This window comes from Tamandua tetradactyla, chromosome 5, assembly GCF_023851605.1.
Source record: "Tamandua tetradactyla isolate mTamTet1 chromosome 5, mTamTet1.pri, whole genome shotgun sequence".
Taxonomy (NCBI): domain Eukaryota; kingdom Metazoa; phylum Chordata; class Mammalia; order Pilosa; family Myrmecophagidae; genus Tamandua; species Tamandua tetradactyla.
Window position 1 is genome coordinate 91,844,485 of NC_135331.1, and position 27,039 is coordinate 91,871,523.

A 27,039-nucleotide genomic window follows, 5' to 3' on the forward strand; every position below is an offset into this window, starting at 1 on the left:
TCCCCCAAGGGGACTTTGCAAATACTTCTTTATTCTCTGCCCAAATTACTCTGGAATATATCAGGGCATCACACTAACCTGTACAAACCATCAAGATCTCACTCCCTATTCAGTATTCCATATAATTATGATGTTCAAGTAAATTGACCATACAAATTAAATTAGATAATGTGCTACCCCAAATATGAATTTTGCACAAAATAAACATTTCCCCCTTTGGTCTCGCATAAAGGTTGAAGTTTGAAAATATGGGCCATATCATCCTTTACCCAGTATTCTGATTTACTTTAGCCCTATCCAGATCAGCCTCATTCATACCTCTAGATGAAATCAGATTACTTTTTCAGCTTTTTATACAGTTGCTGAATGGGGTACTGCTGACTTTCATAGCTTCAGTGCTCTAACTCTGAGTCTCTGGTGTCACATGCATACCCGAAGTTTCAGGGAACGACCAGGTTATATACAAACAGCTCAGTATCTCAGAATTTAGAAATATCAGTTACAACTCCTGAATATATGTGACTGCTGTAAGAGCTTACAATCTAGGGGATTGTAAGAGCTTACAATCTGGGGACTCTTTACACAGGCCCCAAATTGATAATCCACGTTCTCAACTTCAGTTCACCGTGTTTTTATATTATAGTTAGTCCATAAGAGTGAGGCATGATATGCCTTTTGTTTCTGACGTTGTATTCCACATACTATCCTTAAGGTTCATTCATCTAGTCGCATGCCTCACAACTTCATTCCTTCTTGCAGGGGCTCAGTAGCTCAGTAGTCGGTTGTATGTGAATACCACAGTTCCCCCCCTTCCATTCCTCAGTCGTTGTGCCCTTAGGCCACCTCCATCATAGTTAATGAATTTTTGAAATAGTAATATGCAATTTTGTAAGACTTCTAAAAAAACTTGAACATAAGGCACTTTATTTGCACTAACTGCTAGGTTCCATTTGGCTTGTTGGCAAGCAAAATGAGGATATTATAAGAGGACAGGCAGGGGTTGAGAAGTGCTGCCTTTAAGAACTTTATGTCCAGAGGTTAGATACTCTTACTATTTTTTGCTTGGGGGAATACTGTTTCTTTTTGGGGAATGGCAGATCACTTCAGTATTGGATTACAATAAGAGGGACATGAATTACTTTTCTAGGCACTCTTGTTTTCCAGACTTTGGGGCCCACTTGAATTTTTAACTCTGAGCAGAGGGGCTGCAGAGTGCTTTTGTTCCCGCTAACACCATAACCTTAATATGGATACTGCTATTTTTGGGGGTGGGGTGGGGGGGTGCATGGTCCTGAAATCGAACCCGGGACTCCCACACAAAAGGCAGGCATTCTAACCACTGAACCACCGTGCACCCTCCCACCATACTTTTAATGTCACACTATTTTCAATGGGGCTCTCAGGTTCCTGTTTTTGCAGACAGCCTATTATTTGGTTTTCAGCACATAATGCTTTTAATATACTCCTTCCTAGAAGAGGGGTGGGACACGGTGGTATTATTACAAACTGATGATTCCAAAGAAAATTACCAATTTGGCGGAGGAGAGGTGGGGGTGAAAGTTCAAGCCTAATCTACTCCTTCTATGGGACAGGTCTTTGAGGAGAGAGTCCGGGAGTGAGTTAAGACCCAATATATGGCTCCCGTATTATTTTAAAAAGTAACGGTCTTACCTGCCAGGTTTAGAGTCACAAGGGGGTGCACAAGTGGCTTAGTGGTAGAATGCTTGCCTTCTGTGCAGGAGATCTGGGCTTGATTCCCAGACCATGCACCACCACCACCAATAACAACAACAAAACATCATGGCCTGGGGGAAAAAAAAAAGAAAGAAAGCGTCACCAGGGCATTGAGATCAATGCTCTTTGGTGAGATCTAGGGAGCCGCTGGCCCCAGGTCCCTTCAGTCCAGTCTGGGGGTGGTCAACAGGACCTTTGTAAGGGCTTAGCTCCCACTTGGGGGCTTGATGGAGTCTCAGGCCCAGTGTCCAACCTTCCTGAATCAAAGACAGGGCCCTGGGGACTCACTTCATCCTTGGGGCACCTTTTATCCTTGGGGACATTTACGCTTCCAGTGCCCAGACTCTGCATTGATGACAGGGTCCAGGCTGCTGCCCCTAACGGCCCTGAGGTGGCTGCTGCCCGTTTACAGCTAGAGCTATGAGCATGGCCTTATTCTGGCCTCTCCTTGCTTTCTCTTCCTCTGCCGTCTCACTGAGGTCTGGCGTCCCGTGTGTCCTGCAGTTGAGGGAATCCCGTTTGTCGGTTTGAAATTGCTTTGTACCCCAGAAAAAGCCATGTTCTTTAAACCTCATTCAGTATTACTGGGTGGGATCTATTAAATTAAGTTGTTTCCACGGAGATGAGACCTACCCAATGTGGGTGGAACCTTCTGATTAGGTGGTTTCCGTGGAGATGTGTCTCCACCCATTCAAGGTGGGGTTGCTTACTAGAGCCCTTTAAGAGGGAACCATTTTGGAAAAAGCTTCAGAGCTCACACAACCAGAGACCTTTGGAGATGCAGAAGGAAAGTACCCTTGGGGGGCATTCCTTATGAAAGGAGAAGCTGGGAGAGAAAGCTAGCAGAGATCACCATGTGCCTTCCCGGCTGACGGAGAAACCCCAAACATCATCAGCCCTTTATTGAGTCAAGTTAGCTTTCCCTGGATACCTTAATTTGGACATTTTTTTAGCCTTAGAACTGTAAACTTGCAACTTTATAAACTCCCCTTTTAAAAGCCATCCCATTTCTGGTATATTGTATTCCAGCAGCTTTAACAAACCAAGGCATCCCATGGACGTGATGGCAGATGTCTTCTTCTCACAGCTCTTTTTCATGGATATCATTTCTTGTTTTTCAAGGCCTCGTTCCCTGTGTGAACAGGGCCTGAGTACTCCCAGAGCCGTGGGCACCCCCTCCATGGAGCCCTCAGGAATGTCTATTAAGTAGATTCTCAATAAACATTTGTTGACTCATCCTTCTCCCATCCTTTTCTACCTTACATCACAGAGCCTCAAAAGCCCCTTTAATGATGATGATGGTGATGATGATGATAGCAGTAGTGATGATAGCTGATATTTATCAAGGGCTTGTTTAGTGCCAGGTACTTACATATATTTTCTCATTGATGTTGACAACACTCTATTAGGTAGGTGATATTATTATACCCATTTTACAAATGAAGAAACTGAGTTAAGGAAAGGTTAAAAGACTTATCCAAGGTCATACAACTAAGAAGGAATGAGACCAGGCTGGGCTGGCTATATAGTTTGTGGGGTCCAGTGCAAAATGAAAATGCAGGGTCCCTTGTTCAAAGATTATTAATAATTTCAAGACAGCAACAGCAGAGTATTAAAGCAAACGCAGGGAGTGCCCCTCTGTAACAGCACAGGTCCCCACCCACAGAGCCTGGCATCAGAATTTGAATCCTGACATCCTGACACCAGAATCCACAGACTCTGTGCTGCACAGGAAGTGATAGAAATCACTCAGATTTACAGAGCATCTGTGAAACATCCTCATAATGACCCTGTGAGGGGGAGGCACTGTCACCCCCACTTTAAAGGATAAAGAAACCAAACATTTAGAGAAGCTGAGTTACACAGGATTATTCAATGGGGACAGGATTTGAACTCAGGACCAACTGTAGAACTTGTGTTTCTCTCATCACATCACATAAACTTGCTCTAAAAGGATTACCAAGGTAGGAAACAAAATGGGGCTGGGCTTGACTCAGACAATCTCGTAGGAACTTTGCCCATGAGGCCTGTTGCTGGGGGTCGAGCTGCTGCTTTGCTCACAACGGGAAGTTGTCCCCGGTTTGTAGGTACTTCCAGAGAGGCTTCTGCTTCCATGGAGATCAGTGCAGGTAAGCGCCTCGTCTTTCCAGGTGGGGAGGGGATGAGGCACCCTGGATGTATAATCCCTTCATGGAATGGAAGGTACAATCTCCCAAAGCCACTTCTCCCCTCTCAGCTCCTACGCTGAGGCTGGATTAGCTCCCAGCCCGCTAGGGGCTGTCCCCATATCCTGTCCCTCCCTTTCCTTCATACAGCTATCAGCACCCACAGCCCCCTGGCCCCCTGGAGTGGGGCCACCGCTATTCAGAGCCACACCGCACCCTGCCAGGGCCCCAGCTGGGGCTGACCCGCAGGGGCTCTGAGCCCCCCTACCTGCCCTCCTTGGCTGTGAACCGGGGCTGGGCCAGGGCCCAGTGGGACCTGGAGCCAAGCCTGGAGGATCTGGCCGGCAAAGAGGAGGAGGTTGATGGCAGTTCCTGGCAGCCCCTGTCTCTAACATGTGAGTCCTCGGGGACACTGGGGGTGGGCACGAGAGGAGAACTGGGAGCAGGGTGCCTGTCTGCCTCTGAGCAGGGTCTCTATTTCCCTCCACTCTGTCCTTCTCCAAGAGTCCCAGCTGGAGGGAAGATTTCTGTGTTCTAGAAGCAGAAGGCCAGCTGGTGGCGTCAGATTCCTGCTCTACCGTGTAGCAGCTGTGTGATCTTAGACAAGTCAATTAATCTCTCTGGGCCTCAGTTTCCTCATCTACAAAAAGGGACTGATAATAGTACCTAACTCACAGGGTTATTGTGAGGGTATGAGGAATTAATAGTACCTATGAAGGGTTTAGTACGGTACCTGGCACAGAGTTAACATTAAAGAAATGTTATGGTTGTTTTTAAAATTACTGCTCTAAATCAGCACTGGTCCAATAGAAACATAAAACAAGTCACAGATATAATTTTTAAATAATGGCTTTATTTGAGGTACGATTCATAAACCATAAAACTTTATGTGGTTTTTAGTATATTCAGAGTTGTGCATCCATCACTACTATCTAATATTAGGGCATTTTTATCATTACAAAAAAAATGCTGTGAAAAAGAATGCTCTTGTGAAGCTTATTTATGTAGCAGAGAAGCCAAGGCTACCTATAGTTATGCCTAAGAGTTACTTCCAGAGAACCTCTTTTGTTGCTCAGATGTGGCCTCTCTCTCTCTCTCTCTCTCTCTCTAGGCCCAACTCTAAAAAGAAACCCCATTCCCCTCTCTTCCCAGCCCCTGACAAGCACAATCCTACTTTCTGTCTAACGGTTTTGCTTACTCTGGGCATTTCATACAAATGGAATTATAATATACATGGTCTTTTGACTGGCTTCTTTTATTTAGCATAATATTTTCAATCTTCATCTGCATTTTAGCAAGTATCAGAACTTCATACTTTTTTTTTTTTTTTTTTTTTTTTTTTTTTTTTTTAAAGGAAAGACAGAGAGAAGGAAGGAAGGATAGAAGGAAGGAAGGAAGGAAGGAAGAAAGGGAAACATCTTTAAACATTTTCTTGTTTTATTGTATTCTGTTTCTCCGTTTTTGTTACATGGGCTGGGGCCGGGAATCGAACCGAGGTCCTCTGGCATAGCAGGCAAGCACTTTGCCCGCTGAGCCACCGCGGCCCGCCAGAACTTCATACTTTTAATAGCCAAATAATATTTTTTCTTGTGGATATATCACATTTTGTTTATCCGTTCATCAGCTGATGGACATTTATTTAGGCTGTTTATACTTTTTGGTTCTTAAGAATAATGCTTCTATGAACATTTGTGTACAAGTTTTTATATGGATTTATGTTTTCAGTTCCCTTGGGTATCTGCTTTAGAGTAGAACTGCTGGGTCATTTGGTAAACTCTACGTTTAAAATTTTGAGGAACTGACAGTCTGCTTTCCAAAGTGGCTGTACCATTTTATAATCCGCATAAGTAATTTTGAATTTTCTGGTAGCCACACTAAAAAAAGTAAAAAGAAGTAGATGAAATTAATTTTAATAATTTTAACCCAATATATCAAAGTATATATCCAATAATATCAATGTTATCATTTTGACATGTAATCAATCTAAAAAAATTATTGATAGATATTTTAGTTTTTTTTTTGGCATGGGCAGGCACCAGGAAGTGAACCAGGGTCTCCAGCATGGCAGGCGAGAACTCTGCTGCTGCACCACCATTGCCCGCCCTATTTTAGTCTTTTTTATACTACGCTTCCAAATTCCATGTGTTAGTTTACACTTACAGCTCATCTCAACTTGGACTAGCCATATTTTAGGTACTCAACTGTCACATATTTCTACTGACAACTCTGTTGCACAATGCCATTTTAAAAAGTTCTATTAGAGACGTAAAATTCTTACTGGACTCTGAGCTACTTGGGGGCAGGGCTTGGTGCCACCACGGAGCCTTGCATGCAGTGGGTATTCAACAGATGCCTATATGAATGAGTGAATGAATGAATGAACGGACCCAGTTCTTCCCAACAGCTGCTGATAGGGATCACAGCTACTCTCAGGAGTCTCAGCCCAAGTCAGACCTCGCCCGGGAGCTCATGGCCCCAAATCAGAGCATGGACCTCAAGGAGCAGCAGGTGGCAGTGGGCAGGGGCTTTGGCTGAGGATGACATGGTGGGACCTCTGGGATGCCCAGACCAGCTGGAGGAGGAGGGGGCTTGGTGAGGGCTCTGCAGCCCTTGAGGCTGCACTGGGGGGGCTGCAGTGGGAGGGGAGTGGCCTGACATGCATTCCCCGGGGCTGCAGGGGGAGCAGGACAGTCGGGATGTGGTGTGTGGTATCTGCATGGACAAGGTGTGGGACAAGCCAGAGGCTGAGCGAGTCTTCGGCATCCTTCCCAACTGTCCCCACGCCCACTGCCTGGGCTGCCTGTGCACCTGGCGGAAGAACCGACATGACTTCTCCAAGGATGTCATCAAGTCAGTATGGTGGAGGGACAGGCAGAGAGGGAGGGGCAGCACCTACGGGCGGCATGTGCTGGGCGGCTGGCCTGTGGGCTCACGACTATTCTCTTCCCACCTTCCCCCCACCCTGCCACTGCCCAGGGCCTGTCCCCAGTGCCGCATTCATTCCAGCTACATCATCCCCCACAAATTCTGGGTGAGCAAGGGGGCTGAGAAGGAACAACTCATCAAGAACTTCAAAGCACGGACCAGGTGAGGCTGGCAGGGACAACGGTGGCTCAAGATCAGGGAAGAGGTGTGTGCTTTGCTGGATCCATTCTAGCTTAGTCATGATTCCCAGCCTGGGATCTCCAAAACCCTGGAAGTATGGAGTGATCGAGGTGGCAGGTGAGGATGTGAACTATTTTTACTACTTCCGAAAGCCCAGAAAATAACAATGAGTGACTGAGACAGCAGCAGAAACAGCAGAGCCACTTTTCTCTTCTAGCCTGGCTCAGGATTGGCTTAGAGCAGCTCTGATTCTCTTAGCCTGATCAGAAGCTCTAACTGGCTTTTACCTCTGATTTTTTGTTCCTTGCTTTCTTTCTTTTAAAGCAGAAAGGCAAATTGTTATGAATACATATTATTTGCTTAGATGATCTTTCAGAATATGGGCTCTGTGAGGAGGGGAATAAAAGGCAATCCTCGGTAATGGGGGGAAAAATGGGTAGGTTTTTATCTCTTGGGCAAAATAGGAATGCATCCAAAATCTGGAATTAGCTACTATTCCAGTTTTCTAATTCCACCTTCCCAAAGGATTTATTATATCTGATATATGCAAAGTGTATATATATATGCATATTTATTTTCTACTTCAGTTCTCTTTTAAAACCACATGACAAAATTTTAATTATATGAGATTTCAGTATTATAAGAAAAATATTGGTTAGATGGTTTAAAACAAAAGAAAATGGAAACATGATCGCTAGTAACAAAACATGAAAGTCATTTGCTTTAATAAAGCTTAAAACCTGTTGCAAGTGAGAAAATGTTGAATTTTTAATTTTAATATGAGTCTGCATGTACTTTCAGACATTATTGATACAACATTTTAAGACTTTAAATTCTTTATTCTTTAATGCAGTGCATGATTGCATTAATTATTTTCATCATATAGCTGTGTATTTCTTGCAAAGTATCTTTTGGTAAAGCGGGATAAAGACGATCTTGTCTCTCCTGCTAAGACATTTTCTTATTCAGGAGATGTCTGAATTTCACCCATGAACCATAAGAGTTTCATGGACAAGTTTTCCCTCAGTAATTTAACATGGATGAATCTTACAGATGGGGAGGCATTTGGGCTGGGTGTTGGGGGACAAGGAGGGGACTTCCAGGAGGGAACAAATGAGAACATTCCAGGCAGAGAGTGGTCGGCATGGGGAGAAACTGGCAGCAGGGGGTTGTGGGCAGCTCCTGTGTCATCTGGGCCAGCAGGAAGGGCCCCGCTGATGAGGTTCCAGGTGTTGACACCGATGGGGGGTTTATGATGTGGTGACACACATGAACTCCATGGAGTAGGGATTCTTGCCATCCTCAACACTGCAGAGAAAGAAACTGAGGTGTAGTCTGTGGCTGAAGGGCAGATGTAGAGTTTGAACTCAGGGATTCTGCCTTAGAAGCTCGCTCCAGAAGGAATGGTGGGGAGGAAAATGGACAGGGGAGGGCAAAGGGCCAGACCTGGGTGAGCCACTGACTGAGGTTGAAAGGAAAATGTAGAATGACTAAGGACGCGGGTTTGGGTGGCTGTGGGGTGGGGTGGTGGTGGGGTTTGTAGTCAGGAGATGAGAGCCGGGGAAGAGGGACGCTGATGAGGAATCTGGACAGGCTGAGTGTGGGGGCTTTGTAGCCATCCACGTGGAGGGGATTCCAGCTCTAGGTTTGGTCAGATGCTAGGGGAGGAAGAAGAGGAGTTACCCATCTAAGGGATTCCCAGGCTCCCGCTTGGGAAAGGAACTGAGCAAAAAAGGGATAATACAGGAAAAAGGGGACAAACACTCGCTTTCCTTTCTTCTCTTTCATCTTGCTAACTCTGCAAGAAATCTCCTCCCACAAACCCCTCCTGTATCTGACCTTTCACAATGAAACTTAAGATCTCAGAAGTAGGAGACTTAAGAACCAAATTTATTAGCCCCAAACTACCAGAGTATAAGACCAGCCTTCAGAAAAGCACAGTGCTCTAACTTGGTCCCTGGGATAAAAAATGGGGAAAGGGACGCAGCAAATAGAGACTTTGTGAGAAGTAAAGTTTAAGGCACTTTACTGCCATCTGCTGGAAAATAATTATAACACATGTAAAATCTGAAGCTAGAGGTGCCTACTTAGGCGTGGCGCCTTTGTGCGGCTGTAAGTTACTCAACCTTACGTGTCAGCCTTGATTGCCCCTTGTGCCTGGAGCAAAAGGGCTTAAAGGGGATGTTTTTCTCTCCTTCCTTCTCCTAGCCAGATCCGATGTCGGTTCTTTGTGCGAGGGAATGGCTACTGTCCCTTCAAGTCTCACTGCATCTACTTGCACCAGCGCCCTGCTAAGGCCCCAATCTCTGGTCCTGCCTGGCTTGAGAGTGCGCAGCTGGCCTCTGGGAGTGAGGTGGTAACAGCAGGGATCTGGCTTACAACAAATGGCCGTGACAATCATGAAATCTATGTATCAGGTCTATGACATTAATGGGGCCTGCTTAGATGTGGCATCTTTGGGCTGTATACAGCCTTGTCTGACCTGACACGTCAGCCTTGAGTTCCCTGTTCCTGGGGCAACTGGGGTTGAAGCTGATGTGGGTTTCACTGACTTCTTTTTCTACTCCCAGGTGCTGAGCCAAGCAAGGTTCCTAGGGAGCTCCGAGCCGGAGGATGAGGTGATCTTCACAGACTCTGCGCTGGCCATGGCTTTCTGGGGCTCAGAGCTTCTACTGGATCCCAGCATTTCTCACCACAGCCTCCTGTAAATCAGGCTCACCTTGCAGGGGGTGGGGACATGGGGTGAGAGGCAGCGTTGCTAGGTGGTAGGTCTTTCCCTTGGCAGGTATGGGGGTGGGGGGGGCAGCACCCCCATGATCTGTAGCAGTCACACAGCTGGGAAATGTGGGTGGGTTCCTGGGAACAAGGAAGTGTTCTCACCCTCTTTCCAGGGCTTTGGTTTTTAACTTTGCTCTTTTGTAGAGGGATTCTGAGGAAACGAATAAAATGCACCTAAGCCATCATTATGGGTGTCTGAAGAGTGGTCTGCTCATAATCAGGCCAGCCCCCTGAGACAAGGGGAACAAGGCTGCTCTGAATTCACTCTGTTGCAACAGCACATGTCATGTAGTTTCTGGAAATCTTCATTGCAGGCTCATAGGAGAATGAGAGTGGAAAGGGCAAAAAGTATCTTAGTATTATAAAAATAGTAATGATCTCCAGGTCACATGAAAGGGTCTCCAGGATCCCCCAGGGTCTTTGAGAAACACTTTGAGAACACTTACCTTAGAACTCTCTTCTCTGTTCCCTTTCCTGATGGCTTGGGAATGCAGACTTTGAAGGGCAGGAGTCACAGTGATCAGCAAAGCTTGCGGTTGAGGATGGGCAGGGCAGGCAGACTAGTTGCCTGTGGCCTCTGCCCTGTAGCCGCTGGTTTTTGAAGACCAAAAAAACATCCTCTATGAAGTTAGAACTTCTAATCTGTGATAGAAGTTGTCTGGAAGAAACTTCTTTCTTGTTGTTTTGGCCTTTGCAAAGCAGCCATTGTCTAAGAAATATACCTCAGTCTTCCCCAACAGTTCCCTTTAAATCGTTTTAGAAGAAATAAAAATTTTGGCTCAAATGAAAATCAAATCAAGTCCCAAATACTCCCATGGCTCTCTTTATTATTTACAAGGAAAGCTGAAGTCCTTTTATGACCTCAAGGCCCCATGTACTCTTGGCCATTACCTCTCTGACTTTTTCTTCTATTACTCCCCCTCAAGCACCCTCTGCTGCAGCCACACTTCTGTCCCAGGGCTTTTGCACTTGATGCTTCCTCTACCTGGCTTGGTCTCTCCCTGGTTTGCTCCCTTATCCTCTTCAGGTTCATCTTTCCCAACTGCCCTATTTTAAATAGTCTCATCCTATCTCCCTTCCCTGATACGTTCTTCTTGAAGGTGGTTGCACAATGAAATGTTCTATAGTTTAATCATTTAATTGTGCAACGTGAAAGCAAGGATCTTTGTTTTGTTCCCTGTACCACAGACCAAGTATAGTGAGTGACTGGTACATGGCAGGCCCACAATAAACAGTCAAGCAATAGATGTGTGTGATGATAGGGAGAAGCTGGTCCCCAAAACAGGGTTTATGGGACTCTGTGGGAGGTGTTCTGGCAAACTCTTTTCCTACCCTATGCTCTGCTGGGAGCCAACCTCCTCCAGCAAACTTAAACTCTCTACCCTCTGAAAAACCAGAGCAACGCTTCTACTCAGACATTGGAAGACAGTACCCAGCAAAGGCTTTGCCCGTATCGACTGCATTAGGTTTTACTACGACCCCATTCTCAGGTAAATGTATGCATCAAATAAATATTTCTAAAAAAAAAAATCAAATATTTCTGGAGAGGAATGGAACCCAAATGATGCTGTTTTTTTTTTCGCCTGGGGAAGAGGTGAAGTTAAGACGAGGTGGTAAATGGTGGCCAAATCCTATCAAAAGCCCATTAGCTACAAGTACCAGGGGCATCCTTTACAATTAAATGCAGCTTGGGCTCTGAAGGACAACAGGAGACTTGCACTCCGCCCGGGCTACTGATGGAGGATGCAAAGAAGTTGAGGCGCGTGGAACTCGCCCCTCCATCAGGCCCCGCCCCAGCTCCGTCCCACTCTCGGGCCTGGCCCGCCACAACCTTACCCTTCCGTTCTAGCCCCGCCCCATTACGGCTTCCGCCGGGCCCAGGGTCTTCGCGCTCGGGATTCGCCTCGCCCACGTCCCGCCCCTTACGCCAAAACAACGCCCACGGTTGGCCCCGCCCCGGTAGTGCCGCCTCCTGTTTCTCTTCCGCGTCGCCTGCGGGCTCCTCTGGCTCCCAGGTTCGGGCGGGATTTCTACTGCCGGGAAAGGAATACGGCGGGAGGGGGCCTGCCGCTGCCTCAAGGGCAGCCCTAAAATCCTCCTCCCGTCCCTCAAGCCTGGGACCTGAAACCCAAAACCAGAGCGAGGGCCGCCGGCCCCCCTGCCCACGACATGGCGACCTCTGGGACCGAGGGTGCAGGCTTGGCTCCCTGGGCGCAGCTGGACGCCCCCGCCCGCCTCCTGCTCCAGGCGCTGCAGTCGGGGCCCGACGGAGCGCGAGGCGGCCTCGGGGTGTTGCGGACGCTGGGCAGCCGCCGCGGGGAGCCCTTCCCCTGGGACCGCTTCCTCGAGGCTCTGTGCCGGGAGGAGCCGGTCGCGGAGGGGCCGGATTGCCGCCTGGAGCTGTAAGTCCCACGCCCGCAGCCCTCCTCTCCACTACCCTGTGAGACGGGGCCGTCACTACCCGTCCTTTATGGGTAAGGACCCTGAGGCACAGGGAGGTTCAGTTTCCTACCGCGCGAGTATGTGTGGGACCCCTGGCTCCTGGGCCCGTGCCGCGCACCGTGATAAGGGCAGCCAACAGACCTTCGTTGAGCACCTACTATCCAGGCAGTGGCCGACACCGAGGATACAAAGACTTGGTTTTGGGTTTGAATAAGTAATTATAAGACAGTGAAGTCAAATCGATTTTGATCACATACTTCCATCGCAAAAAAAAAAAAAAAATTGAGCACTTTCAGTACAGGCGTAAATTTGTACACGTGCTAAAATATGTGCATTATGAAATACGCAGAATTAATATTTAAGATGGGATAAATGATGTACTAAACATCTGCCAATCGTGGTGGCTTTGTACTATAATTTTTCAGAGCATCATATATGCTTTTTCAGCAAGATCATATTCCTTAAGGATGGTTTAGTCTTAACTTTCTAGTTTTTTTTTTTCTTTTTTCTTTTGCATGACTTTGGATTTTTTCTTTTCTTTCTTTTATCTGTTTATGTGGTTGACAACGAATTCCTACTAGGACCAGATATGTCAGCAATGCCTTTTTCTTGCTATTTGATTATGCTCCATTACTATCTTCAGTATCTTCAACTTTCCATTTCTTTGTAGTAACTTCTTAAACCACATGTCAAATTCCATTTTGTGAGGGTATGTTTTTGTTAAAAATATATATAACCGTGAGCCTGTGATTGTATACTTAAGATAGCTTGTATGGTGTGTGTGTATCTCAATGAAACTGTATTAAAAAAATTATATGTTATTATATATATATCCATAAATGCACTTAGCCAGACAGTTAACTAAAATACACAGAAAGCAAAAAGGAGTGAGATGCCACAACTCCTAGGTGTGTGAGCCTTTCACTCGTCTTGTATACCCCTTCTCCTGAATGGAGGGCCAAATATATTAAATATTTGTAATGCTTAATTTCTTGTCTTCTAGATAAATAAGTAGAGATATAAGTTCTAATAGTTTCTTCCCACATACCGCTTTAAATTTCTTTCAAAAGGTGAGTCAGGAGAACTTCCTGAATCCCCATAGTGGAGTCAATAGAAATGTTTGTCCAGCTGTTTGGCTTTTTCAGGACAGAATAAAGGAAGGAAGTGTTTAACCTATGGTCCCTGGATAGAACTGTATTTTAGTATAATTGGTTTCCTTTGATTTCCTATGTAATTTCATTTCATGCGTTTAAGGCTTAGTCTGCTATAAAAAGGTTGAAAACTCTTGGAGTTTTCATTCTGTTCTTACCCCTGGGGCTCCAAAAAAAAGGCAAAATCCTCAGCACCCTCCTTCTCCCCCTTTGCTTTTGTGTATATTGTTTGGAAATGGTAAAGTGCTATAACAAAAGTTATTACCTGATTGCCCTTTTGTTTCCTATAACCTATGTGAAGACGTCTCTGTCTGGAGCCCTTGCTTGATCTCTGGAAACTTATTTTCAGAGTGTTAATTTATCCAATTAATGTGCGCCAAGTGACTGCTAGGAGGTGGTGCTTTGCTGGATATTGGGACACAGAGGAAGAAGATACTGCCTCTGCCTTTCAGAAACGCACAGTTGGGTAAAAGGAGCATCAGAGCTGGAAAGACAAGTTATCCTTAGGTTTTGGGTGATTGTCAAAGGGAGCCACAGAGCTGAGGACTAAGCATTACACTGCATCCTAGAATATTTTTACAACAGTTTGTAAAAGGACTTTTTTTTTTTTTTTTTACATAAAACCATCACAGGTCTATCATAGAGTAGGTTCCAACATGAATTTTAAATAGGAGATGTCAAAAAATTTTTGAGCAGTCCTAGTATATGATAGCTGCTCATTGAGCACTTGTTGAAAGATTATTATCAAGTTGTCTCTCTCTCCATCTACACTGACTTTTGCAGGTACTGTCTCCTGCTGCCCCTCTTTGTCCACTGCCATCCAGTTCCCAGTTCTCCCAGTCTGCTCTATGTGTCCTGCTAGATGTTTTTAGCTGTTTGCTTTCCCTCTGATCCCTAGGAAACCACTGCTGTTGCGATTGCCCCAGTTATGCCAGAGGAACCTGATGTCCCTGCTTATGGCTGTCCGGTCATCGCTGCCTGAAAGCAGGCTCCTCCCTGTGCTGCACATTGCCCAGCAGCACACAGGCCCTGCTCCCAATACCTGGCTCTGGGCCCTGGCAGAATTGCTGCGAAAGGATCTGGGGGTTGGAGACTCTGTCAACGGAGCCTCCCCACTGTCCCAAAGCTGCCAGAGGCAGCTCCAAGGCCTCTGTAGGCAGCTGGGTCAGGGAGGCAGGAGATTGAAATTGCCTCAGGCTCCAGACCCCGAACAGGAAGAAGTGGAGAAAGAAGAGGAGGAAGGGAATGACTCCCAGCGGTCTGGAAAACGTCTAAAGGAACCAGAGCAAGAGCCTGCCAGTCCCGAAAGGGAAAAGGCTCCCAAAAGATTCCGGTGTTTGGAATGGGAGGAGGAAGAGGAAGAAGAAAATCGTGAAGAAGGGAGATCTGAACATGAATCTTCGGAGTCACCGGCAGATGGAGGAGGTGCATCACCCATTAAGGACCAACCCATCGTGGGGTCTGAGAATGATGAGGCTGGTCAGAGTCTGGAGGATGCTAATGGTCTAGCTGAGAGTTTGGAGTTGCCCAAAGCTGTGCAGGTATTAAGGTGGGGAGACTGGGTTTGGAATGATCCTCCAAGAATGGAGGGTTTGAAATAGCAAAAGCCAGTTAGGACACTGTTTCCTCATTGGGATGATTCTGTGGTCCTCAGAGCAAAGTCCATGGGTGATGGGAGGAGTTGAGAGAAGGTAGTCTCTTCTCTGCAGTTTCCAAGAAGGAGATGGCAAGGGAGTTGTTGGAGGTGGAAAACACTTATCCTAATGGAGTTAAAGGGTGCCAGGCAAGAAGAGAGGCTCTGGAATGATCTCTGCCACCTCATCTAGGGGTGGGGATCATACCAGCATCCAACCTGCTCTCCCAGCCCAAGGCCTGGGTCTTCCTCCATTGTGGGTAGATAGAGAGAAGACCTAGTCCAGACAGCTGGATTTCACATTGGTCTTGTATACTTTGGGTTCTTAAGCCCTTTTCAAGTGTAGGCTTCATGTTTTTGGCTCTCTTGACACTTCTTTGCCCACTAGCTCCCACTGATCTGGTAGCTTCTCAAGAGAGGGAGCCAGGACTGGACTTGCGACTGTGCTGTGGGGGGGTGGGGGGGTGGGGGAAAGAGTAGAAACATGGTGGTGACTGGGCTCTCCTCCACAGGACCAGGTTCCCAGGCTGCAGCAGCTGTTGAAGACCTCCAGGGAGGTAATTGGCTCCGCCCCTGCTTGCCAGAGCCCTTCTTTCATCTTCTGCTTGGGACTTCACCCTTGCCCAGAGAAGACCCAATGCACTGAAGCACAGGCTGGTGGGAGGGTAGGGAGACATGGGGTGGAGTGGACATCTGAGACAGTCACTGCAGGGGCTTTTCTTGGTCCAAGTATAGAAATGCCATGTAACCTGGGGCAAGTTCTTCTCCTCTGCGAGTACCTGCTAGGGACCTCTGCCACCTTCTTCAATTGAAGAGTTAGCCTCATAGACTTGCCACTGAAGGCTCTGCAAGCTATAACATTGGATTGCATCCGCAGGGGTTGGAGGGTGCCCCTCCGGTTGAACTGCAGCTTCTCTACGAATGCAGTCCCAGCCAGGTGAGTCCAGAAAAGCTGCTAGGAGTGAAGTTAAATCCCCCTCTGCCCACACATACCTTTTCCCATATGTTTCCCAACCTTGTGACTATTTGGGGGAGGAAGCTTGATGATTTTTTTATCCCTCAGGGGCAGGAGGAGTCACCCTTAGTGGTTTCTTTTAGACCTTGGTTCCTCTCCTCTGAGGCAGCTCTCCCAGCCTTACCTTACGGGGTGCCCTTGTCCTGCCTCTTCTACTGCCCAGTTGGCTTGAGACAGCCTAGCAAGACTGAGCGTCCCTGTACATGTATCTGCTGACCCCTCCCCCCCACCTGTGCCCCTGTTGGCAGATAGACCTGCTGTGTGCCCAGTTACAGCTTCCCCAGCTCTCGGACTCTGGTCTCCTGCAGCTCTGCACCTGGCTGCTGGCCCTTTCACCAGATCTTAGCTTCAGCAATGCTGCTGTGCTGACCAGGCACCTCTTTCTTGGACGGGTAGGTGCTTTGGGAGCCACTTGGAAATGCCAGGGACAATGGGGGAGAGAGTCTGACCTCAGAGAGCGGTGCTTAGGAGAGGGGCTTCTGGCTTGTCCGAGCAGTCTGAGACAAGGAAAGGGTGCCTGCTCACTGGCAGGACATGGACCCCCAGGCTGTCTACCATATGGCATCTAACTCCCCCCTTGTGGGCCCCAGAACCCTTCCAGAGACTAGTCAGTGGGCTTTCAGGGATTTGGGGGCAGAGAGACAGGGGCAGAGCTGTGTCTTTTCCCATGAGTCCCAGATAAAATAATTTGCTTTGTTTTCCTCTGTAATTCTTATCACCATCTGCAAATTGTGCCTGATAAACATTTATTGAAGGAAAGAAGAAACAGATTAATTAATATTTTCCTCCCTCTTGGCTGAAGATCCTCTCCCTGACTTCCTCAGCCTCCCGCCTACTCACAACTGCCCTGATTGCCTTCTGTGCCAAGTATAGCTACCCTGTGTGCAAAGCCCTCCTTGGCCCTGTGCTCCAGGCCCCAGGCACAGGTAATTCTGGAACTGGCCCCAGGCCTGTAACTCTGCCCTCTGTTCTCAGTACCCTTCACCACAGGGTGGTCCTGGCAGGAGGAGGGTACCTGTTGCTTCCCTGACGATGCTCCTGCTAATGGGCTGGACAGTCTCTTCCCCCACTGTCCTGTCCTCTCCCACCATTTCCCCCAGATTCCACTCTGCTTTCCTTTTCCCAGGTCCCCCTCAAACAGAGTGTCTGTGTCGCCTTATGGAGGATGCGGCTCTAGAACCAGACACACGAGTTCTAATGCTGGGGTGAGTACAGACCTCCTTGCTGTCTCCCTACCTACCTACACCAGGATAGGCCTGTTCCTGGCACTCAGGTTGGAAGAGGCTAGGCACCATGCGTGTGCCTCAAAGACAGGCAGTGGCACAGCCAAATCCCCTCTCACTGTTGCCTGAATCTGACTTGTACCTTCTCACCGGTGAACACATGCAGTACACCTTCCTAAGCCCAGATTACAACCTTCCCCAGCCTCTGCCAGGTGTAGGGCCCCCTGTCCTTGAGTGGTTCACAGGCTACTTGGAATATGGCACAGTGGTCAGGAGTGCTGGCTCTGCAGTCAGACATGGCTTCAAATCTAACCTTGCCTTTCATTAAATTGTGTGAACTCAAACAAGTGATTTCATCTCTCTGAACCTGTTTCTCCATATGAAAAATGGGGATAATATTTGCTTTTTAGGATTTTTTTGGAGATTAAATGCAAGAATGTCTGTAAAGAGTTTCGCGTAGTACTCAAAAATTGTTATTAAATTTGAGTATTAAATCTGAGGAGACATGATAAAGACACATGAAACAATAAGTTAGTGAGACCCCATTGTACACAGCTAAGAAATATAAAATGCTAAGTATAATGTGATAAATGAGCAGCCTCAAAAATAGTATTAGCTACCACTTGTTGAGTGCCTTCTCTTGCTTTACATGCATTTTCTCAGTTAATCTTTGTGCAGTTCTATGATGTAAGTGCTGCTGCCACTTTAGAGATGGGAGAACTGAAGCTCAGAGAGATTAAGGGACTTGGCCAAAGGTCGCACAGCCAGCAAGTGAGGAAGCCGAGTCTGCCCACCACAAAGCCTTACTGTTTGCACCGTAACATGCTCCCTTTGCAAACATGGTATGGACTTTGCAGGAACAGCACAGATGGAATGGACATCACCATGGGCTGAGCTCTGCAGGGGAGGCCTTCTCTAGCAAGCCTTTGTGTGTATCATCTCACTCCATCCACCTCCTCTTGCCTGGGTCTTCTTTGCCCTTTTGTACTCTTGGCTTCTGGCTGCTATGTAGGGGATCTTTGTACATCTCACTTATCAAATCTTCTATTGTCTGCTCTTGGAGATCTTGGGTTGCGGCTTGCCCAACTCTGAGTATGGACTCTGCAGCAGTGGCTACTAGAATAGCCCCTGGCATCAGGGGCACTCTGATCACTTTGTCTGTTGCCTGGGGAGCTCAGTGTTTCCAGGCCTTGCCCTGCTCTTCAGTGTAGGTGCAGTGGTTACCCAGGCTTGGGGTGGGAGGCTGGACTTTCCTCACTGGGGCCTATGTTTTGCAGACAGATCTTGGAGCTGTCCTGGAAAGAGGAGACTTTCTCGGTGTTGCAAGCACTCCTGGAAAGGCAGGTAAGCCACCTGCCTTAGGAAGAATGAACTAAGCAGTGTGGCGGTGCTGCAGGGTGGCACAGGGCTCCTGGGTTTCAGATTCCTTCAGTGATGGAAGGACAAGCAGGATAGCTGCCCTTCGGCAGAGTAGCCTGTGACAGTGGGTGGGCCCTGGGGCTTAAAAGGTCCATAGCAGAGTGCTGACAGCATGGTAGATCCCAGCTCAGCCTCTTGCTAGTTGTGTGGCCTTAGGGGAGGTATTTTTTTTTTTTTTTTTTTTTTTTTTTTTTTTTTAAAGGAAAGACAGAGAGAAGGAAGGAAGGATAGAAGGAAGGAAGGAAGGAAGAAAGGGAAACATCTTTAAACATTTTCTTGTTTTATTGTATTCTGTTTCTCCGTTTTTGTTACATGGGCTGGGGCCGGGAATCGAACCGAGGTCCTCCGGCATAGCAGGCAAGCACTTTGCCCGCTGAGCCACCGCGGCCCACCTAGGGGAGGTATTTTTTGATGTGCATATTTAAGTTTTATTTTATTTTTAAATAGGTAATAGCTTTAAATGGTTCACAAGTCTTAAAACTCAAGAAGTGTCAGGGGAATCCTCCCAGAGTTGCCATATATATATATATATATATATATATATCTGTTATACATCTTGCTTTTTTTTCCCTTAACAATATATTTTGGTGATTTTTCCATACTAAGACATAAACTTCATTTGTTTATATCTTAGTTAGTCAAATAACCTCTTTATGCCTCAGTTCTTCATCTGTGAAAAAGGAGTAATCACAGTACCCACCACGTAAGACTATAGTGAGGTTTTAGTCAGATGCTTGGTGTAAAGTGCTCAGAATGGTGCCTTATGCATATTAAGTGTTCATTAAGTGGTAACTACTATTATGAAGAGCTATTGTTATTATGCTAGCTGTGTTCCTCAAGGCCTATAACTCCTTTATATCTTTAACCACTGAGCCAGGCTAGGGATCCCTGGCCTCCCGTTGGCCCTAATCTGAGCCTTTTCATTTTCTGAGACCTATGTGCCAGGCATTATGTGCATTATCTCATTTAATCCTTTTCACAGTCTTCAAAGTTAAATATCATGAGCCCCTCTACAAATTTAAAAACTGAGGCTCAGCTTTTAAGTGACCTGTTCAGGATCCCCCAGCTAGGAAGTGATAGAATTGGGAATGGAATCCAGGGCAGAATGAAGATCTCAGGCCTTTCTTGTGATACCACTCCATCTCCCCAATGGTGCAGGTGGAGGTGACCCCTGAGAAATTCAGCGTCCTAATGGAGAAGCTCTGTGAAGAGGGTCTAGCAGCTGCTTCATCCATGGCCTACGCCAAGCTCATGCTGACAGTGATGACCAAGTACCAGGCCAATGTGAGTCTTGATAGGGCCATGGGGACTGCCCTGGGAGGGCCCAGCCTCTGCAGGCAAGGCTGCTCTGGGCCTGTCACAAGGATATATCTTCCATGTGTAAAAAACCCTCAGAGAAAACACAGGTTCAAGCCCCGGAACTGCTCAGGAGTTCATCTGGCCATCACCTCTATGGACCAGGTGCTGTATGGAGCACTGGAGAATCAACAATCACCATAATGCAGTCCCTCCCCTTAAGTTACCCTCTCTTCCTACCCTAGGCTAGTGAGAGGGCAAAATACAATAAACAGATCTTTGTAATATCTACTAGGAGCCAAGTAAGAGGTGTGCACAGGTTATTTGGTGGCAGAGGAAGAAAGAGGCAACTAAGCCTTACTTGTGACTCGGAATTGGGAAAGGCTTCCTAACTCTTGAAGGGCAAATGGTAATTAGTCAAAGGCTGGGTATGGGGGAAAGGGCATTCCAGGCAAAAGAAAACAAAGCAGTAAATGTCCAGGGGGTCTATAAGTAGTTTTTTATGGCTGGGACCTAAAAAAGTGAGAGTAGATGGCTGCTAGGGGCTGAGGTTAGAGCACTAAAATACTACTAATAATAGTTACATAGCCCCTGCTCTGCCTCAGGCACTGTTCTAAGCCCTTTATATGTATTAACTCTTTCTAGTTTATTCTATGTGATAGCCCTATAAGAGATACTATTATCTCTGTTTTACGGACAAGAAAATCAGGACTCAGAGAACTTAAACTAACTTGCCCATGGCCACACTGCCAGGTTGTGGTAGCATTTTATTGAGGCCCCTGTATGCTATGGGAGGGAACTTAGACTATCCTGAAGATCAAGTATTCTCAGCTGTGACCCTTTATCTTTTTCTTATGGGTCATAGGTCCATTTGATGATTTGATGAAAGCTGTAGACACTCCCAGGAAAAATAAAATAGGAATATACACCTTATGCATAATTTCAGGGGGCTTGCGGATCCCCTGAAGACCCTGTTTGGATCCCAGAAGAAGAACCTCCAATGCAAGACATGGAGCCATCTGAGGGTCTTTAGCTGGGGAGTGACTTTGTCAGATTTATATTTTAGAAAGAAGCCTCTGCGAGGATTGGGGACTGAAGAGGTGATGATCTGGGGCTGGAGATCTGACATAAGGTTATAGTAGCTTGTCAGGAAGAAAAAGTATGGTCCAGAAGGAAGGTGGCATCTTCCTTCATGTGCCTCTGAACTTGTCTTCTCATCTGTAAATGTAAGTGGTGTGAGGATTAAAGCATTTAAAGTACTGCCACATGGTGAGCACCCAGTCATTGTCAACTGTTACTAGTGTGGCCAGCTTGGTGAGTTGTGCAGCTAGTGTATGACCCCAGGTCCTACCAAACCTAAAGACCTTACTTAACCATGGGTAGTTAATGAGGTTAGATTGCTCCAGAACAGGCTTCTTCCTTTCTTCCTCTCCCTGCATCCTTTTCCTCCTGGCTGCCTGAATCCTTTCTGAACACTTCAGAGCAGGGGTAGGGATGGGCTACTGGAGTCCTGGAGTGATTCTTCCTTTTTTCAGGTCACTGAGACTCAGAAGATGGCCCTGGCCACAGTCCTAGAGCACAATACCACCTTCCTGAGGAAGTCCCTGCAAGCTGCTCTGAGACATCTGGCCCCCTGACCATCAACCAAGGAGCCACCCTCCAGGAGTTCCCTCACCAGCTTTCTGAAGAACAGTTCTGTCACATTAACTCACCCTGACTCCTTGCCTGTAGGTAAATGCTGAGCTTGCCATCCCAGGGACTACCTGCCTCTCTGCTCTAGGCAACAGAGAGGATGTCTTGGCCTTTCAGCCTAGGGGGGACAATGAACTGTCATTTGTAGGGACTGCTGACCCTGAGCTCATTCCTTGTCACTTCATGTCATGGGGACAGAAATTTTCTGATAGACCCCAGTATGATCAGAGCAGACCCAGAGTAGACATATGATATACTCCGGTAGCCCTGGGGGACTTGTGTGCTTAGCTTAAATCTAGTGTTCAAGTGTATGTTATGACCCATTGTGTTTTCATTTCTGACTTGAATGATAATTTATCAATGGTATTTAATAAAAAGCAGGATGTTAAATAATGTCTTATTAGAAGCAGGGTACCTGCTTTTCTATTGTTCTGCATTTTTTTATATGTGCCCCCCCCCAACCTCCTTATCACTCAGTAACAACGGACATCTTTTTCCTGGTCAAATGTTCTGTGGAGGGAATTTTAGTTCTGAATACAGGGGTGGAATGGTTGAAATTCTGTGGGTCGGTCAGATAATATATCATCCACCCCAGCCCTACCTATTAGAGCTGCCTGAGGGGTCCATGACACATGCAGTAACCACAGACGGTGGTGGAAATGGGGGCTTAATGGTGGGAATGACTCACTCTGCAGTTGGAGAAGGCTTTTGGGAAGGTGACATTTGAGGAGAGATTTGAAGTTCTCCTGGGGTTACTGTGGGCTGAGAAGAGGATGGGACCTGTCAGTCAGAGCAAAAGGTAGAAAAGACACCTTATAGTTGCCATGCTATGGGAATTTCTGTTTTGCATCTTCTTATACCCATAGCACCTGGCCAGGTATCTTGTTTTTAGTAAACTTGATAGGTGGGTGTTATTGAATCGACTGTGGAGTGACAGTTCATGACACTACCTTCCCAGCCCTTGCTTGCTTCAGCAAGGGAGGTACCTTGACACTTCACTTTCTTGAGTACTTTTTTGACACTTCACTTCCTCCTCACCACAACCTCCTAGGAGACTGAGTCCCACTGGAGCAAGTTTATGAGGCAGGGAGGTCAGGCCCAGGAATAAAGCCTGCTTTTTTGTTCCTGGATGACTTAAAGAAAGTGTTCATTTGAAATAATTTCAAACTTACAGAACAATACAAAAATCCATGCAAAGAATTCCAATATACCCCCATCCAAATACCTATATCCACTAACATTTAACATTTCACTATATTTGCCATTCTTCTATCCATCCTTCTATTTATTTTCTAAACATTTGACAGTAGATTGTATACATCATGCTCTTTCAACACTTAATATTTCATGTATATTTCTTAAGAATATTGACTTATATGACCACCTTAAATACAGTTATCAAGATCAAAGAATTGAACACTGATATATATATATATATAAAGCCTGCTTCTGAGAACTGAGGGTGGAGTGGAAGCAGTGGGCAGAGGAAATGTGAAGATCTATCTGACTTGCATGCTCTCAGCGGCCATTAGGGTGCAGCACCTAGTTCGTGTGAGTATTAATGCTCGAACCCTGAAACTGCTTCCCTAAAGGCCGGGTAGCAACCGGCGCGAACCAAGGATACTCCCAGGGTGCCGCGGGACGCCCGGGACAGTAGTATATCCGGCCGGTCCTCCGCGCAGATCTTTGGAAGCAACACGCGGCACCGCCCTCCAGCGGTGGCAGTCCTCCGCGCTCCTCGATCTAGCGATCCGAACGCGCTCCCGAGGAAGGCCGTAGGAAAAGGCACCTCTCGCGAGAGCAGAGAGCTCCTATTTGAGCGCATGCGCGAATTGTGCTAGCCTCTTTTCCGGTTGCGCGGCGGTAAGGACCATGAGGTGAGTTGCTCTTATGTTTGTAACCCGCGCCCATCCGAGCCCTTCCGTGTCCATCCTTCCCCATCCGCGCCTCCAGGCAACCAGCCGAGGACGGGGATCTTGTGGGCAGAAGCGGAATCTTGCACCATTTTGGTCGCGGAGCATTTTTAATTTTTTTTCCGGCGATAGGCCTACGGATTTCTTTCCCCCGCCAAGTTCGGCGTTCCACACAGCGCACCCGGCCCGGCCCCCCGGAGGGGCCTCTTCCCCGGGGCTTGGGTTGTGGCTATTGAGTTATAATTGCCCGACTTGGTGTCTCGGAGCCCCCTTGGAGTCCGTCCTGGACTACCTCCCTGTCTCGAAGCCCAGAGACACTTAGGTGTTGGAGGCCCCAGACCTCGCGGAGCGTGTTGACTGCTGCGGCCCGCAGATCCTGATCTTTTGTTCGGCTTTCCTCCCGCAGCAGCAAAGTGTCTCGAGACACCCTCTACGAAGCGGTGCGGGAAGTCCTGCATGGGAACCAGCGCAAGCGCCGGAAGTAAGCGCGGGCTTCACCGGGGAAGGGCGAGGCTTTACGTTGGTTTCGAGAATAGAGAATTGGTTGACCTTGTTCGTTTTTCTCAGGTTTTTAGAAACGGTGGAGTTACAGATCAGCTTGAAGAATTATGATCCTCAGAAGGACAAACGTTTCTCGGGCACCGTCAGGTTGGCACCGTTATCACCCCACCCAGCCCTCAGAGCCCCCGAGTCTGTCTCCTCTCCTTCAGGCTCCTGCTGAGCCCAGGGCAGGCAGGCACGAGCGGTACTGATGTGCCTGGGCAGGCTTGACTGGAGGACCCCCACCCTGGGTCTTAAAACATTAGGGGAGGCGTGGGGAGGCCTTGGCCGAGCCCGCCGGCTAGTTTGAGAAGCCAGACTAGCTGTTGGTGCATGTGGACACTCTGGGTAAGGCTCCGTGGCTGTGGTCCCAGACCCCTTCACCTGTCCCTGGAACCCAGGGCAGGGCATAACCTACTCTTCTCCCAAACGCAGGCTTAAGTCTACTCCCCGCCCCAAGTTCTCTGTGTGTGTCCTGGGGGACCAGCAGCACTGCGATGAAGCCAAGGCTGTGGATATCCCTCATATGGACATCGAAGCTCTGAAAAAACTCAACAAAAATAAGAAGCTGGTGAAAAAATTGGGTGAGTTTAGTTGATGTGTTATGTTTGGAATAAGTAGTGTGGGGAAATGGTAGAAAAGTGGTGTTTCTGCCTCTTGGATTTAGCAATAAAGCTTCGTGTGGGGGTTGTTTTATCAGTGGGGGAGACAGCCTTGGTTGCCTGTAAATACGTGAGGTTAGTTGACTAGCCAAATGCTTGTGAGCTCAGAATTGGGATTTCTTCTACCCCTCAGGTTCCATTTTACTTTTATTTTTTTTATCTTTATCCTGTGTGGTTAAGGCAGAGCAGTAGTACATCCATTTTACAGATACGCCCAAAATCCACCGCTAAGAAATTGGAAGGTAGAATGTGAAACCAGTGAGAATTTTCCTCTTGCACCATACCATGAGTTGTGGGTCAGCATGGTTTTCTGAGACCACATTTTATGTGAGCATTACATCAATTAAAAGCCCAGAGAATGGGGGTGTATTTATGTAAAAGGCTTGGTACATGGTTGGGGCAGCGGGTACTGTTTGGAGGCTACTTTCATGGCTGGTTTCACTGTGCTCTCTTCTGGCCTGGCTCTTGGTACTGTGTTTGGAGGTCTGCCCCTGTGGGCAGAGCCTAAGCATCCAATGTCTCTCTTTTACAAGCCAAGAAGTATGATGCCTTTTTGGCCTCTGAGTCCCTGATCAAGCAGATTCCACGAATCCTGGGCCCAGGCCTGAATAAAGCTGGCAAGTTCCCTTCCCTGCTGACCCACAATGAGAATATGGTGGCCAAAGTTGATGAAGTGAAGTCCACAATCAAGTTCCAGATGAAGAAGGTAAGGGCAGGTTGGTTGCTGTGGGTAGGAATATTGGCAGGGTTCTTAAGTTTATCCATAGGTTGTAGAGGCTCTGGTTTACATTTCTTTGGATACTTACAACATGGAACAGTTGGGTCACTGAACAGGCTTGGAGCTCTCTAATAACCCTGCTTTTCCTTATCCTGTGGCCAAGCACTACTCTTAGGTCACTGGGGAAATGGTGGGAAGGCCATCTGGCTGGTTGATGTGTTTTGTGTTCCTCTCATGATTCCTGCCATCCATCCACAACCTGACTTGATCTGGCTTTTCTTTCCCTCCAGGTGTTGTGTCTAGCTGTGGCTGTTGGCCACGTGAAGATGACAGACGATGAACTGGTGTACAACATCCACCTTGCTGTCAACTTCCTGGTATCACTGCTCAAAAAGAATTGGCAGAATGTTCGGGCTTTATATATCAAGAGCACTATGGGCAAGCCCCAGCGCCTATATTAAAGCACAGCTCAATAAACCCTAGTGCCACTATCTCCTGTGTCTGCTTGTGATTGGGAGTAGATGGTGGGGATGAGGGGAACTTTGTAAGCTAATTGTGTGCCATTCCGCTCATTGCTGGATGTGGTTTCAGGCCCCTAGTGTTGGGTAGACACTTATTTCCCATACTATAGATAGGAAGGCATTCTTGATTCAGAATCATGCTAGAGTCTTTTTGGTTGCTTACAGCATAGGACAGTAGGGTGGCTAGTCAGGGTGGAGAGGTTCAGCAAGTGTTTGTGATTTTTTTTTTGACAGACACCGGGCAAGTTAAAATGGATTGGGTTCCAGTGGGCTTGAGACTGCTTAATTGAAGTGATCTGCAAACCCAATAAATCAGACAACTTGCAATTGTTTGAGTAGCCTGATCCCAAATTGAATACCTATGTTTAAGATCAGTAATTTACTGGGCAAGCTAATGTTTTGGGGAAATAAAACAAGTAACAGGTGCACAAAATTGTAATATTTCGGATGAGGTAAAACAATAAGTAGAGTTAGGGAGTGGAAATTTTCAGGCCCTTTGCCTCAGGTAAATTATTTTATCACCTTTTTTGTGCCCTACCTTACTGTAAGAGCTGCTTAGAAGACACCAAAAGCAAATAGAAGGCCTGGGAGCCATGAGGCAAAGGTATCAGACATACTGCAAGTCCCCTGCATGTGTTTGCTAAGGTAGGCCCCAACTGCAGCTCTGGCAGCCAATTCCAAGGAGCCCTTGATGGGCACACATGCTGGATCCATGAGATAAAAGCAAACCACCACTCCGCTTGGATAATTTACTTGGAAATTATCAACGTCGTAAACAGTCCAGCAACTTGCTGTCATGGCACCAAGGGTCAGGGCAGTTTCTCGTGACCTCCCCAGATGTATATTCAGTTTGTGTGCAAGGCCAGCCATGTGGTTAAGCGTGGGCTGAGGCCCCCACTGCCAGGATTTGAATCCCAGCTCTGCCACTTGAGGCATGCAAACCTGTAGAGCAAGTTTATTAGCCTCTAACCTAAAAGAAAGTGCTTTGCAGTGTCAGACATGCGATACTCAGTTATGATAACTACATACAAT

The 27,039-nt window shown here is 47.1% G+C and overlaps 3 protein-coding genes across 4 annotated transcripts; all 3 read left to right on the top strand.

Annotated features, from left to right (window-relative positions):
* Positions 1 to 3,500: 3,500 nt before the first annotated feature.
* LOC143682625 (uncharacterized) lies at positions 3,501 to 9,957 on the top strand. The gene is made up of 8 exons (XM_077159213.1): positions 3,501 to 3,698; positions 3,822 to 3,863; positions 4,050 to 4,294; positions 6,304 to 6,407; positions 6,577 to 6,749; positions 6,876 to 6,986; positions 9,213 to 9,357; positions 9,575 to 9,957. Exons 1-8 carry the CDS (start codon positions 3,610 to 3,612, stop codon positions 9,710 to 9,712), a joined length of 1,047 nt encoding a protein of 348 aa, XP_077015328.1. The 5' UTR covers positions 3,501 to 3,609; the 3' UTR covers positions 9,713 to 9,957.
* Positions 9,958 to 11,738: 1,781 nt separating this feature from the next.
* On the top strand, positions 11,739 to 22,050 carry FANCE (FA complementation group E). 2 transcript variants are annotated; one of them, XM_077161577.1, is made up of 10 exons: positions 11,739 to 12,184; positions 14,274 to 14,916; positions 15,521 to 15,565; positions 15,886 to 15,945; positions 16,272 to 16,415; positions 16,826 to 16,949; positions 17,150 to 17,228; positions 18,524 to 18,590; positions 19,824 to 19,949; positions 21,497 to 22,050. In XM_077161577.1, exons 1-10 carry the CDS (start codon positions 11,952 to 11,954, stop codon positions 21,596 to 21,598), a joined length of 1,623 nt encoding a protein of 540 aa, XP_077017692.1. In that variant the 5' UTR covers positions 11,739 to 11,951; the 3' UTR covers positions 21,599 to 22,050. The 2 variants fall into 2 exon arrangements, with proteins under 2 accessions (XP_077017692.1, XP_077017693.1); XM_077161578.1 differs by having other exon boundaries at positions 12,096 to 12,256.
* Positions 22,051 to 23,436: 1,386 nt separating this feature from the next.
* Positions 23,437 to 25,977, top strand: RPL10A (ribosomal protein L10a). Its single transcript, XM_077161579.1, has 6 exons — positions 23,437 to 23,530; positions 23,973 to 24,047; positions 24,134 to 24,214; positions 24,542 to 24,690; positions 25,302 to 25,474; positions 25,777 to 25,977. The coding sequence occupies exons 1-6, from the start codon at positions 23,526 to 23,528 to the stop codon at positions 25,945 to 25,947; spliced, it is 654 nt and encodes a 217-aa protein (XP_077017694.1). The 5' UTR covers positions 23,437 to 23,525; the 3' UTR covers positions 25,948 to 25,977.
* The last annotated feature ends 1,062 nt before the right edge of the window (positions 25,978 to 27,039 follow it).